General features: G+C 42.7%; 1 protein-coding gene across 9 annotated transcripts in view; it reads left to right on the top strand.

Moving 5' to 3' along the window:
* Positions 1-16138, top strand: part of DPF3 (double PHD fingers 3) — a 182157-nt gene that overhangs the window by 27227 nt on the left and 138792 nt on the right. For 6 of the 9 annotated variants that reach the window (XM_069950998.1, XM_069950996.1, XM_069951005.1 and 3 more), the window contains exon 1: positions 4234-4299. The exons of the other annotated variants lie outside the window; for them this stretch is intronic. In XM_069950998.1, the coding sequence (XP_069807099.1) occupies positions 4268-4299 (32 nt within the window). In that variant the 5' untranslated portion in view covers positions 4234-4267. Of the gene's footprint in view, positions 1-4233; positions 4300-16138 lie in introns of those variants that run through there. 9 annotated transcript variants of the gene reach the window in all.

Below are 16138 nucleotides of genomic sequence, written 5' to 3'. Positions count from 1 at the left end.
GAAGTGACATCACCAGGTTACCCAGGAAGTGACATCACCAGGTTACCCAGGAAGTGACATCACCAGGTTACCCAGGAAGTGACATCACCATGTTACCCAGGAAGTGAAGCCTTACTGTTGTAGTAAGTGCAGGGAAAAAAGGACCTTACAAGCATTTCCCGTAATAAGTGTATATTGGTGATTTGTATAACTTTTGGGGGCAATACAATACTTTAATAAAAATTTTCGCTGGATTTCTCCATTAAAGGGGTACTCCACTTCAAAAAATTTTAGCCCAGTTTAATCCCCACCCATAACCTAAGTTTATATGTAATAGGTTTCCATTACATAATATTGGGCCATTTGTCTGCAGCACAACCTGACTCACGCCCTAAGGCTGTGTTAACACAATGTACATTTTATGACAAGAACGGCCGTTGTTTGCAATTAAAACAAAGGCCAAGCTTTTTATGTAAATCTGTGTTTATGTTTTCAGAGAAAATACAGAAACTAAGAAAACTGGGAGGCAAATCCCTGAACAAGATAAAGGCCAATCTTTTAATAGTGAAATGTGTTGCATTGAAGTCAATCCAAACAATGGCCATTGTTCACACGATGTGTTGCTACGGCTGTTAAAATAATTTGCATGCCAATTATTTCTAGCCGTTGCGCATTCATTTCAACGCAATTTTCAACGTGACAATGACCATTGTTTGGCACTTAATACAACAGCCATAGCCAGTAATGTGTGTAGTAGGCCACGGGGGGTTATGGGGGCTGACTTATATATACTCGCAGCGCAACAATCTCCTTGCGAGTATGGAATCTCATACTCAGGATCCGCGGTGGATTTCTTTATGTGTGAACCCACCCTAAGGGGTTTTCTCATTGTTATAAAGTAACAGCATTTTGGTATGCTGTGCCATTGCTTTATGATTAGTAGGGGGTTTAAAGGGGAACTATCAGGTTAGAGTAATCTAACCTGCTGGTAGCCCCTGTTGCGCACAGAGCACCAAGAAGGTGGGTATGTCTCTTATCTTCCTCCTCTGTGCCGCTCCTGTGCTGTTAGCTGTGTAATCCTCGGCCCGGAGTGTCATTAGGAGCACTGCCCCGCCCCCATAGTGGTTCACATTCAGGGGGTGGGCAGTGCTCCTAATGGTGCTCTGGACCGAGGATTACACTGCTAACAGCACGGGAACGACACAGAGGAGGAAGAAAAGAGACATACCCACCTCCTCGGCGCTCCGTGCGATCAGCAGGTTAGATTTGTCTAACCTGCTGATAATTCCCCTTTAACCTCTGGGACCCCGACAGATGATGAAAGTGAAGGCACCATTGCACTGGTGTAGCATTGCTTCTCCTTTTTTTTCCTGCACTGTGGCACCACTGGCCACCAAGCTGTGCATGAAACCAAAGCTCACCCCGGTTGTGTGTTTGAAATTGTATATTAGTTTCCTAAACAGCTGAATGGCCAGAAGTGCCACCGTGTAGGGAAAAAGGGATTGACAGAAATGCTGTGCTATACCACAGCTGTAGTCCCTTAATTCTTAGGATCTATGGGGGGTCACAGAGGTCAGACCCCCATAAATCATCTTATAGCTGAGTATATTAGCGTTTCCGTCATCACTCTGCTTATGTTCTATCTTGTTCTAATTCTGCTGACGTGTATTTTATTCATATTATATGTAATCCTTAAAGGGTATGGACACTTTTTTTTTTTTTTTATACTGAATATTCTTGAATTGTTGATTTGTTTTCTAAATGTATCAAATGTAGTGGTAGTAGTCTCTACTAAAAATTTCCTACTAGTTAGCTGCTACTCTTAAACAGACTGTCTGCTCTCTGTTTTAGAGATACCAACAGGGAGGAGGAAGGGACAGCACATGACGCTAGCTAAAAGAGTGAACAGGCAGGAGAGAAATCTTGGAGAAGTGCTCACACAGGCTGGAGAAGGAGAGTAGAGCAGATACAAGGCAGTGTGCAGGCCATGTACAAGTATAGAGAGAAAATAGTACCCAGCAAAGGCTATAGAAACAAACATTAGGCTACATTCACATGTCTGCATTCAATTAGTCCACAATTTCACATCTGCAAAATTACGCCTGCAATGCGCCCATATGTGTCTTTTTATTTTTGTGTACTGCAAAAACAGGGGAAACAGATCCATAATTTTTCAGACCTCATAGATGTTACCTTGGTAACGTCTGAAAATTAAAGGGAAACTCCGTATAGGGAAAATTTATTTTCTATTAAACATTACAAGATCACCTGTTGGTTGTGGTAAGTCCCCCCCCCCCCCCCCCATCATTGTGTCCCCCGCAGCCCCAGAAGAATAGTACATTTATTAGTTTATGCCGGTCAATCTCTTTAAAATTATTAACCTCACCTGGTGCTGGGTGTGTATACATACACAGGGGGGACCTGTCACTTTGCCCATGTTGTCTGATGTATTGACACCATGTTATGGGTAAGCTAAGCACATTTAGATAGATAGATAGATAGATGGATAGATAGATAGATTGATAGGGGATGGATAGATAGATTGATTTAGATGTTTTGGGGAAAAAATTTAGGATAACTTGTCATTTATTGTTGAACCCTCTTATCTTTCCATGTTTAGGAGTCTGGTGGGTGGTCCTGTCATTTAGTGACTCCTAAGACTAAAAGGTTTATTGAATTATACGTTATACTGGGCCATTTCCCACACACACACACACACACACACACACACACACACACACACACACACACACACACACACACACACATATATCACTCTGCTCCGCTCTTCCTGCTCTAAAAGATTATGCTGATAGGTTAGATAGCATTTTCATGGTAACAGGTTCCCTTAAAAGGTATCTAACCACCATGAAAATGCCACGTAAGCTATCGGCATCATGTTATACAGCAGAAGAAGCTGAGTGGATTAATATATATCTTTATAAGAAAAGATTCAGTATAACTTGTAACTTATTGATTGAAATCTCTGATGTTTCCATGCTAAAGAGTCCAGACCTTTAAGTAACTCCGCCCCCTGGACTCCTAATCACAGAATAGTCAAGGGTTTCAATCAACAAGTTACAACTTATACTGAATCTTTTCCTACAAAGATATATATCAATCTGCTCAGTTCTTCCTGCTCTATAACATGGCGATGATAGATTACATAGCATTGTCTGGGTGACAGGTTCCCTTTAAGAAACTTTGTCTTGCTGGCCTCCAGAGCTGTGCATCTACATGACTATTGGCCATTGACTTGCTGCCCCTTACATTGGAGCCGCCTTCACCAGCCCACCCAGTGTGAATTGCCCCAAACCAAAACTCTAGTTGACTTCCAGACACTCCGCTTTCCATCTCGTTTGCACCCCTTGCACTTTTCCTTCTTTTCCCCACCCTCCAATGTTTCACGCATGGAAGTCGAACAAAATCTCGGCTCTCACATGCAAATCTGCGGCCTGTGTCGCTTTTTCCCTCTACGCTTTTTGAGCAGATAAAACAAAACCGTATCCGGTGCTTCATTTCACCTGTCAAAACAATGAGCTTTTCTCTGCTTAGGTTTCCATAGGCAAAGTGTGTGCCAGGCGGGCGCAGGCGGCACTGATGCCAGGCTCCGGGGTCACAGCCACATTGCGGTCACCTTGTTTTGCAGTTGACAACATGAAGTGACCTCTTGTGTGCATGGTGATGCTGGAGCACCAGGACAGGATATTAGCTGACACTGAGAAATCCAGGGGCCAGAGGTGGGAGGAGGAGAGGGAGGAGGGGGGCTGCTGATTCTGTGTAAGGAGGGGGGTCATATATCATTGCCAGAGAGCCCCTAGGAAGAAACTGGAGAGAAGTGGGGGAGGGGGGAGGCTATGGGTATTGCAATGAATGTCAGAGCCATGCAGTATGAGGGGATGGCCAGAGTCCAGGGTGCATGACGGGCAGCAAGTGCAATGCAAGCAGACAGGGCTGTGCTCCCACCTCCTGCAAAGTGCCCAAACGCTGCCCACTCAGGGTTAACCCGTGCAGCTCCAGCCCAGACTCCTCTAGCAGCTATAGTACTCGCCCAGTCCCCTCCTCCTCCTCCCTGCTGCTCCCTGTCCGGCCACCCAAGGGAGTGACCTCTGCTGCTTTGACAGCTCTCTAATACCTAGCAGAACAACCCTTCCCGGACACGCCCCCTCTGCAGCCATTGGCTGCGGCGCCGGTAGAGCCGCCGCTGATTGGTCCGCCCCTTCACCCCCCTCCCTTATCGAACGTTCAGAACTCCGAGACAGACAATATTCTGTTACATTGTAGCAAGATGGCGACTGTCATTCACAACCCCCTGAAACCGTGAGTACAAATGTGCACAATCCGCGTGTTTCCATATGAAAAAAAGGCGCCTTTCTCAGCTGGAGCCGTGCGCACATAGAGAGCAGTGCACACTCCGGCGGTACCGCACTGCCTCCTCCTCGGGGCGCGCAGCTCTGAGCATTGGCTGCTTCTCTCTCTCTGTCTTTTTATGATTGCAAAAAAAATATATATATGATTTTTATGTAATGTTTTTGTTGCTGAGCTGCAAAGTAGTGAGATGGCAAGTGTGTGCAAGGGATGGCTGGCTGCACAGTGCAAGGATTAGCTGTGGTGAGTGCCTGACAGCAGCTTACACACACTTTGAGAACTTGGAGATTGAGCTGAGGCGGTGTTGACAAATGGGGGCTGTCACATCTCCTTTCATCACCCACCACCCACTTCATTGACGGATATGTAGATGGTCTCCGATCTGCACATGACCACCAGACTCTTCGCAATCGCATCTCCGCTACTTTTTAAAGTGGCGACGATGCAGATCTGCCCTTTAATATTTTTTATTTATTAAAATTTTTTAGACTTTAACCCATTCATTGGTCGTCATCTAATCTTATAACAACCTGTCAAGAACTCTATAGAAATGATACCAGTCCCTAGGGGGGGGCGTTATATTTGCGCCTCTATATCGGCTTTGTGCACGGTTGTCGTTTACGTGTGTAATGCCACGGGGCAAAAGTCGAGGAAGATTAATGGTCATTGTCCGTCCACCTTCCAGCTCGTGTCTCGCATTGTTCGGCATCGGCAGAAGTGATTCGATAACGGCGCGCTGCTAGTCTGTGCACTCCGTATTGACTAGTGAGAATCCATCACCGCCTCGGTAATGTCACATCGCCTTTCAGGTTGTGAAAAGCGACAGATACCCATTATGTTACATTTATTAAAAATATTTTCGGAGCAGTTAACTTGGGTTCTGTCTGCTTGTTGTGGATTGTATATACATGGCATTGTAAGGTTTAGTATATGCTGTATATGTTAAGCTACCTGTTTATTACAGCAGGGAACCACCTGACCCGCTGACTACTATTACTACTCAATGAAGATATCTGGATTTAAAGGGAACCTGCCACATTGATGATGCAGTCTAATCTACAGGCTGGAGGAGCTGGACACACTGATGTATAGTTGTCATTTATTTATTTAAAAGTAGTCATGAGGGCCGTCCTACTTAGTGATTGACAGCTGTCTGCGTATTTGTAAGAATTGGTGTTCTTTCAAGTCTGGAGAGCAGGAGAGGTTTTCTATGAGGATGTGCTACTGCTCTGGATAGTTTCTGACATGGACAGAGGTGGCAGCAGAGAGCACTGTGTCAGACTGGAAAGAATACACCTTTTCCTGCAGGACATACTGCAGCTGATAAGTACTGGAAAACTGGAGATTTTTTTTTTTTATAGAGGCAATTTACAAATCTATATAACTTTCTGACATCGGTTGATTTGAAATATATATATATATATATATATATATATATATATATATATATATATATATTTTGTGAACTACCTCCTTAATAAACGTTATATCATTTATCATCCGGTGTCCTAGTTGTATACATCCATGTATGTACCTTGAAGGCAGCACATGTGATTGCAATGGGCCTTGTACACTACTAAATGGACCCTCTTGTTCACAATCATGTCTGGTTTAGAAAAAGAAAAAAAAAACCACATAAATATATAAAACTATATATATATATATATATATATATATATATATATATATATAGTATTTATACTGTTCTCCTGGTGTACAGAGGATGGGGCAGTGATCTGTTTCCATCATGTCTAGTGAGGAGGGATGAGATGTCATGAACCAACAACAACATTGTTCCTCAGCTAGTTTTGTGGTGGTATAGGGTCACCTGACAAACCGCACCTGCTGAGTAACCAGACTTCATTTCTACCATCAGTCCCTAATTTCCGATTAGATAAATCAGCTGTTCCTAGAGACCTATATTGCAGTTCAGCCTTATTGAATAAAAGGACTCTGCACTACCAGACACAGACTGTAGGCAAAAGTGGTGCTGTTTCTGGAATAAAAGCAGATCTTTTTCTAAATCCAAACAACCCCTTATATCAGGGATGGGGAACCTTCGGCCCTCCAGCTGTTGCAACACTATAATTCCCATCATGCCTGGGCAGCCGAAGCTTTAGCCATCCATGCCTTATAATATTGTATACAGAAAAGTCCAGCAACTTTGTAATATGTGTATTAGTGGTAGTCCAGGATGAGAAAAAGCACAGCTATTGTTTACCAAAAACAGCTCCACCCTTTGTGCTCAGGTTGTAAGTGGTATTACATTTCAGCTCTATTCACTTTAATGCAACTGAGCTGCAATACCGCACCGAAATTGAGGACCGCTTTTTATGGAGGAATGCTGACATGTTTTTTCTAAGCTTGGATAACCCCTTTAAGTGTACTATCTGTAGCTACAATGCTTCTGTCAGTCAGTTTCCCATGCAGTCATGTGATGATGCCCCTGGTATTTACCTTCAGTGTGCGTGAGGTCCTGTTTGCTAAGCACATGGTTATCTCTAGAGATGAGCGAACCGGGTTCGGGTTCGAGTCCATCCGAACCCGAACTTTCGGCATTTGATTAGTGGTGGCTGCTGAAGTTGGATAAAGCCCTAAGGCTATGTGGAAAACATGGATATAGTCATTGGCTGTATCCATGTTTTCCAGACAACCTTAGAGCTTTATCCAAGTTCAGCAGCCCCAGCTAATCAAATGCCGATCGTTCGGGTTCGGATGGACTCGAACCCGAACCCGGTTCGCTCATCTCTATCTCTCTTCTTCCATCATTATATGCCTTTTATCTCCACTGCTCCCTACTCTCTTCCCTACCTCCCTTTTTCTGGAAGTATCATGTTTCACATGCTGGGCAGCAGATCATGCTGTGTCAGTAACATAGCTGTATTGAAGATGAGGAACTACAGCACTGTGTTGCACCTAGTAATAAAGGGGTATAAAGCTTTACATAGGGTGAAGGAACCTGTACAATGGTATTCACAATATCCTTGCACAGATCCCAGGGATCTCCTCATAGTGTCTGCAAAGCCTTAGGCTGTGTTCACACTACGTTTTTGCAATCCGGTTTTTTTTTTTTTCATCTTTTTTTGCAAAAACTGGGGGAAAAAAAACCCATGCATGTGTGTGCATCCGTTTTCCCATTGAATTCCATTAAAAAAAAGGATCAAAAGAGATCCGTTTTTTTTTTTTTAACAGACACAAAACCGTACTTGACCTCTTTTTTTGTGTCCGTTAAAAAAACGGATCTGTTTTGATCCGTTTTTTTAATAATTGAATAAAATGGAAAAATGGATGCACACACATGCATCCATTTTTTCAGTCCGTTTTTCATCTGTTTTTTTTTTTTTTTAAACGGATTGCAAAAACGTAGTGTGAACCCAGTCTTACAATCCATAATGATCCAGTAGTGATGTGTGATAAATGAGACCTTTTATTAAAGTTTATAAAAATTCAGAAAGTACAAAGTATTTGAATAACTATGTCACTGGCCCAAACAGACGTGTTTCTGGTGGTACACTGCACCTTCATCACAGCCGTGAGTATAGGTACCAGAGTAGCATCAGAAATGCTAAGATGGAAGAGGAGTCATGGGAACCATAGTCCTTCACATTGATAATTCCATTGACAGCAAAATTAAAACAACACTTCCACAGGCCCGGGCAACATAACAATCAATTAAACCTCTCCCCCTGCCTGCGAAGCGTCAGTTCACAGGCTCTGGGACCCCTGTTGGAAGGCATTTTTGCCCCAAGTTCTGATGATGGATTGGCTGATGGATTGCCCGCTCAGCCAATCAGTGACTATAGCCCTGCGTGAGTGGGCAGTCCATCAACTGGGTCTTGACATTGGATGTGTAGGAGATTCCGGAGCCCTGTAGGGGTCCCGAAGCGGCAATCTCGGAATGCTACAAAGGCACAGGGAGATATGAGTAGTGATTGTTTTTTATGTGCCCTCCATGCTCCTGTCGTTTGAATTCTTTAAATTTTTTTATTTGTTCTTTTTTTAAATTGCCGGATTTCTCCTTTAAGGAGGCTTTCCTACCAAGAACATTCATCACCTATTTGCAGGATAAGTTCTGAGTGTGTGATCGCTGCGACCCCCACAGCCACACTTATCCCATGTCCACCATTTAAATGGACTCTATGGGTCCGTCACACTTAGCTGTCTGCGCTCGGCTATATTAAGCAGGTCCATAGAGTTGAATGGAGTAGAAATGTGGAAGTCCCACAGTCACTTCATTCAGATGGGAGGGCACGGGACCCCCGTTCTCTTTACCATTGGTGGTCGCATCAGTCAGACCCCCGCTGTTCAGCAACTCCTGTGAGTAGTGAGTAGAAAAAAACTGAAAATCTTAGAAAAGTTAAGTGATCAGCTGTGTCAGAAAGTCATAAGGTCCCTTGAAACTTTCTCTTCCTTAGGGGAAAGCTTGATGTCACGTTACAGATCCGATTTTACCTTTTGTATCTTTTTTATGAAGTAAACCCTGTTATCTATCTCTAAATAAATGCTCCTCTAAATCTGTGTATCCTCCTGGGTTATTCTTCCTAAGGCATCAGCCCTGTTCACCTGGGGCCAGGGCTAATTGTTATTATTATGTCTGCTTATTTATAAAGACATACTTATTGCTTTTCTACACAACATAAGTAACCCAGGGAAGCCTGTGATTCTACGCCTTGTGTTTATAGGGTTGTTTATGTGTTTTGCTTATACTATAATGCAGATATATGTGCCGCGTACATACCATGATCAAAGTGTACTGCAGACAGCCGTGTATACCTGACCATACCTATACATAGATTTCTTGTGATTATTCATTTTCAGTCCATTTTAGTTCTTTGATTTGTGAATAGCTGTTTCATGCAGATGCATCTATACGTCCCTTGTCACTCTGTCGCTGTCATAGAGCAGGCTATCAGATTGTCTTTATTATAAAACCTTCGGAACTCCGGAGGAAAAACAAAGTTTTCTAATCAACTGGTGTCAAAAAGTTATAGAAGATTAGTAAATTACTTCCATTTTTTTATCTCCAGTCTTCCAGTACTTACCAGCTGCTGTATGTCCTGCAGGAAGTGGTGTATTCTCTCTGATGCCACCTCTGACTATGACAAGAACTGTCCAGAGCAGCAGCAAATCCCCCATAGAAAACCTCTCCTGCTCTGGACAGTTCCTGACATGGAAAGAGGTGTCAATATTCACCCAAAAATTAGCATAATCCAGGATTTGATCTTATTATTTGCAAAGTTTTTAAAAGTTGCAAAACTGGTGCAGGCCTACGTCTGGTCAGTACTAGGTGAATTTGTTTGCGACTTTTTTTAGCGAGTTTTTACTTGGACGCATTTACTACGACGTTTTTTCCATCACACACAATATGTTGGAACAAAATAAACACCAACCCAAATTAGAATAGTCGCATACATTAGACCCATGGTCTTTTAAACCCCTTCCCGTACTATAATATACATATACATCCATGAATGGTGGGATTGATCCTATAGTTGTGGGATCGCTGGTAGAGATGAGCGAACCTGGAGCATGCTTGAGTCCATCCGAACCCGAACTTTCGGCATTTGATTAGCGGTGGCTGCTGAACTTGGATAAAGCCCTAAGGCTATGTGAAAAACATGGATATAGTCATTGGCTGTATCCACGTTTTCCAGACAACCTTAGAGCTTTATCCAAGTTCAACAGCCCCCGCTAATCAAATGCTGAAAGTTCGGGTTCAGATAGACTCAAACCTGAACCCGGTTTGCTCATCTCTAATTGCTGGTGCTGTTATTGCAGCTCAGTTGCAGCTTAACGTCATTCACTTGAATGGGCCTGAGCTGCAATACTAGACAGCGCAAGGACAAAGGTTGCATTTTGTCTGGTCGGGTTTGTTGTCGGCTCCCACTGAGGGCTGCAGAACCTTCGTCCTTGCAGTCTGCGTGCGTTGTCTTGGGAAATATTGCCTAAACATTATAGTGTGCAGCTAGAAAACATGATATCGTGCCATTGGACCTTTACCTTTTCTTACATTCACAAGCTTGTCCTTTACGCGCATTTTATGCCATGATTTACACGTCTATACGGTGCTTTGGTTTTCTGAAACTATAGGTCATATAGAGCGAGTTTGCTTGCTCCGGATTTGTTGTGCATTTTCAACATTCTTTGAGACGGAGAATGATGCCTAAAGCTATGTTTAGACGCGGCGGATATGGTATGGATGCTAGTGCTAACTGCAAGGTAGATCTGTTCCATAGTTTGTATATTGTTGTTGGCTTTTCCATGGGCACTATATCTGTGTCATATCATGTTGAATACCAGTCCTGATGTTTCACGCTGAAAGAAAAATAGTCCAAAAATGGACAGGGTTGGTATCAGGGAGACTTTATGATGTATGGAAACTTGACACATTCCCAGTTGTCAATGGGAAAATATTCAGCTACACCCTGTATGGGCAAAAGTATGTGGACACCCCACCTAATTATTAAGTTGTGGTGTTTTTAGCCTTACCATTGCAAACAGGTGCATAAAATCGAGCACATGACTGGGGCATCTCATGTTATACAAATGGTGGTGCTCAGGTTAGTATAACATCTGTAACAGATCTCTTGTGTCTGTGTCCCCATGATGAATTACAACTGGTGAAACATGTTGGCACAGAATTTTTGGGGCCGCAGCTATTGCAAATAGCGTTGAGCGAACTTGCCGAACGTTTTCCGAACCCGAACACTCAGCATTTGTCTCCTGGCATGCCACCTTAGGGCTGCCAGGAAAACATAGGTTGTATCCATGTTTTCCAGGACTCCTCAACCTCTCCAGATGACGTTAGTCCAATGTTCAGCGATCGTGTTCAAAGAACTTTGCCAAACCCGACAATTCAGCTAGTTCGCTCAACGCTAATTGCAAGTTGGGGTTTCATAGGAAGAAGCTCCTATGTAGGGTCATAGTGTAGGTATTGGAAATTTTTAGGGATTAATCAGTTTATCTCCTCCTGTATTCTCTTACCAGGGCCTACATGGCTTTGTTCTTCTGCCTCCACTCAAACGTTATTTGGATGATGCAGAAGAGCTCGCTTTAAATGTGGCACTGTCACAGGATGTCACCTCTGCCACAAGTCACTTCTCAAAATGTCTGATTCACTACATCTGTGCAGGTTAACTGTAAGTTCAACTACTGGGAAACGGAAGCTTCTAGGAGTAATTACAGCTGAGCAACAATGCAGCAGAACACACAAACTTGTAGAGCCGAGTCTAGTAGAAAACGGCTTATCCTTGGTAACATCACTTGCAGCATAGTCCAAAACTGCTGCTGGAGGTGACATGAACACTATAGCTACTATCTCCATGTGAAATGCCAAACCTAGATTCGGATTGATGTATTCCATGCAGCTTCTGGACTCTGGAAATAGCCAGTTGGGGACCATCCAACCAAAGTTGGACACATCTCCAACTGGTAACACCCAAATACGTGACCAATGTATGTGCAGCCCTGGCCGTACGATTATCAAGCAATGTAATAGACACGGTAATCGAGCGCCGATCTAGCAGATTGGCACTTGCTTGCGGAGCAGGTCAGGCTGTGTAATACAACCTTTACTGTAAAACACAACAACAAAAAAAAATCAATATACTTTATCATTTGTGGTTGACTGCTGGAGGTCACATAGGGATTGTTTGTGAAGATAGTTACATAGATGATAAGGTTAAAAAAAAAGACAAGAGTCCATGAAGGCCAACCTTTACCCTTACTGTGGTGATCGGGAGGACGGCAAAACCAGTATGAGGCAGATGTCAGGTTTTTTTTCCACCTCCAGAAATCCAGTACAATTTCCATGTAATATATATTTTTTTCAAGAAAAGCATCCAGGCCTTCCTTAAACTTGTTACTCATCACAACATCATGTGGCAGTGAGTTCTATAGTCTCACTGCTCTTACAGTAAAGAATCTGCGTCTGAGCTGATGGTAAAACCTTCTTTCCTCTAGACGTAGAGGATGCCCCCTTGTCATGGTTACAGACCTAGGAGTAAAAAGACCACTACAAAGATCTCTGTACTGTCCATTCATATATTTGTACATTGTAATCAGATCGCCCCTAAGACATATTTTTTCCACACTAAATAACCCCAAGCTTGATAACCTGTCTTGGTACTGTAACCCACCCATTGTCTTAATGACCTCGGTCGCCTCCTTTGCACCCGCTCTTATTCAGCGGTGTCCTTCCGATATACAGATGTGTGGTATGACCAGTGAAAGGCAATACCAAGTTTTTTCGTCATCTTTGCCACTTTTCATGCATCTCATGTTTATTAACCTTGGCAGCCGCTGCCTGGCACTAATCATCATTAACCCCTTAAGGTCCAAGCCAATTTTCGTTTTTGCGCTTTTGCTTTTTCCATTTTATGTTTAAAAGTCCATAGCGCTTGCATTTTTTCACCTAGAGACTTATATGAGCGCTTATTTTTTGCGAAACCAATTGTACTTTGCAATTACAGGCATAATTTTTCCATAAAATATGTTGTGAAACTGGAAAAAAATCATTTGCGCTGTCAAATTGAAAAAAAAACAAATTTGTTTTGATTTCGGGGAGATTTGCATTTACGCCGTTTGCCCTATGGTAAAACTGACTGGTTATGCATGTTCCTCAAGTCGTTACGATTACAACGATATATAACATGTATAACTTATATTGTATCTGATGGCCTGTAAAAAATTCAAACCATTGTTAACAAATATATGTCACTTAAAATCGCTCCATTCCCAGGCTTATAGCGCTTTTATCCTTTGGTCTATGGGGCTGTGTGAGGTGTCAGTTTTTGCGCCATGATACGTTCTTTCTACCGGTACCTTGATTGCGCATATACGACTTTTTGATCGCTTTTTATTACATTTTTTCTGGATTTGATGCGACCAAAAATGCTCAATTTTGCACTTTGGAATTTTTTTGCGCTTACGCCATTTACCGTGCGAGATCAGGAATGTGATTAATTAATAGTTCGGACGATTACGCGCGCGGCGATACTAAATATGTTTATTTATTTATTAATTTATATTTATAAAATGGGAAAAGGGGGGTGATTTGGACTTTTATTAGGGGAGGGGATTTTTTATTAATAAAAACACTTTTTTACTTTTTTTTTTTACATGGACTAGAAGCCCCCCTGGGGGGCTTGTATATACACAGCAAAGATCCATGAGATCGGTCATAGATTGCTATGGCCTGCTGCAGGCCATAGCAATCTACTGCCGAGCCGGGATCAGCGTCATTCCGACGCTGAGGCCCGGCAAGGCCAGAAGAACGGATCTCCCCCCCGCGATCGCATCGTGGGGGGGAGATCCGACCCACTAGACACCAGGGATGTGATGTCTAAAGCCCTTCAATGCAGCTGTCAGGTTTGACAGCTGCATTGAAGTGCTTAATCAGCCGGCGCGGCAACGGGACCCGCGCCGGCTAACAGAGGCACTGCCCGGCTTCACGTGTCAGCCGGGATCAGCGCCGTTCAGAGCGGGGTCCCGGCGGGACCCCGCTCTGAACACCCCCCGCGGCGCCATGACGTATTAGATACGTCATGGGTCGCTAAGGGGTTAAAGTAGAAGTCCAGCAAAAATTTTTTTATTAAAGTACTGTATGGCCCCTAAAAGTTATCCAAATCCCCAATATACACTTATTATGGAAAATGCTTATAAAGTGCTTTTTTTCCCCTGCACTTACTACTGCATCAAGGCTTTACTTCCTGGATAACACGGTGATGTGACTTCCTGGATAACACGGTGATGTCACTTCCTGGATAACACGGTGATGTCACTTTCTGGATAACACGGTGATGTCACTTTCTGGATAACACGGTGATGTCACTTTCTGGATAATACGGTGATGTCACTTTCTGGATAACACGGTGATGTCACTTTCTGGATAACACGGTGATGTCACTTTCTGGATAACACGGTGATGTCACTTTCTGGATAACACGGTGATGTCACTTTCTGGATAACACGGTGATGTCACTTCCTGGATAACACGGTGATGTCACAAACCAACTCCCAGAGCCGTGCGGGCTGTGGCTGCTGGAGAGGATGATGGCAGAGGGACACTGAGGCACACAGGGCACTGGAGGGACACTGAGCATCTCTCTGCCATCATCCTCTCCACCAGCCACAGCCCACACAGCTCTGGGAGTCAGGCCGTGACATCACCATGTTATCCAGGAAGTGACATCACCATGTTATCCAGGAAGTGACATCACCATGTTATCCAGGAAGTGACATCACCATGTTATCCAGGAAGTGACATCGCCATTTAAACATCTCCTTTAAAGTACAAGGTCATTAATAAACATATTGAAAAAAAAGAGGGGAACCAATACTGTCCCCATGTCAGATTTTATTACAGCGCCTCACTTCTACACCTCAAACAATTGGCAAAACTTGCATATCTCCTTATGGATACTGGTGTAAGATTTATGCAGCTGCAGTTGATGGTGGCTTCGTCTATCCTGCTCAATAAGTGCCTATTAAAAGTGATGCTGACCCAGCAGATAACCACACACGCCAAAGAATGTATCTGTAATGGATCTTCCAAAAATCAACCCATCACCCATCTCTAGAGAGGGACACTTGTCCTTGTCACTCGATAAATGACGCCTAGTAAAAGAATCGTCCATTGAACTGACAATTGGGCCAACCTGAACAATGTCCCTATTCGTCTCATTAAATGGAGAAGTTTCTACATTATTTTAGATGACTTGGGGTCTTATTACACAGGTCAATTATTGTGCAAATTATCGTTATATCGTTCAAATTAACACAAAAATCGTTTTGTGTAAATGCATTCATTTGGTGCTGACATAAAAAACATTTGTAATTTGTAATTCCACATTCGTTCACTAATCGTTGGAGTAAACAATATTAGTAACAATTGGAACTAACGACTATGTGTAATACGGTGAATGATATAAGGTTAATACTGCGTTTACACGGAACGATTGTTTGAATTTTCGCAATAACGATCACATTTGAGCGATTATCGGCTTGTGTAAACACAGCAACTATAACTATTTATTCGTCTAAACGCTGATCGTTATAAAAACCAAGTCGTTGTTAAAGGATCGATTGGGCAAATTATTGCTTTGTGTAAATGGACCATAGGGGGATCCTAGGGCTTCCCTGTGTCTTACACGTTATAGTCATACGGCAGGCAAAATACAAGTACTTAAAGAATGATCAAACATCAAATAGCTGTGTGTGTGTGTATATATATATATATATATATATATATATATATATATATATATATATAATCCTTCTGATTTTGATAGCCAGCAGCATATACTATAACTAAAAGTGTAGCCGTTAGTACTCATCTTCAAATGCATAAATATGGTACATAACAAAACCAATCTTATTGGAGGTGGCAACCAACTGATGACAGAGGAGCAAAACCTCAAAATAATGTAGAAAGACATAAACTGAATCCCTAATATTAATATAATGGAAGGGCACAACTTTCTATAAAACCTCATTTGTCCTTCAGCAATAAGTACTATCCCAACATATTTCACCAGTTATAGTTATCCATGGGGACATACACAAGATATGTTATGAAAGTGTTACACCCTCATTTGCATAGCATGGAAGGCCATGAATCAGACCTTGTGGGTCTTATCTGGTACTTTGGGAGTACTGTGGGCAGCTACTATTTTCTGGACTTGGGTTTGCAGCAATCGGCATTTAGATATGCATGTATTGTCACATGTTGGACTCTGATACAGATTTTCCAAATTAATTGAAAGTGGCGTGCAAAGTAATGCTGCGTTTA

This window comes from Dendropsophus ebraccatus, chromosome 13 (genome assembly GCF_027789765.1).
Source record: "Dendropsophus ebraccatus isolate aDenEbr1 chromosome 13, aDenEbr1.pat, whole genome shotgun sequence".
Lineage (NCBI taxonomy): Eukaryota > Metazoa > Chordata > Amphibia > Anura > Hylidae > Dendropsophus > Dendropsophus ebraccatus.
The sequence above is the reverse complement of the archived record's forward strand: the minus strand, read 5'-3'. Positions and strand labels throughout refer to the sequence as shown.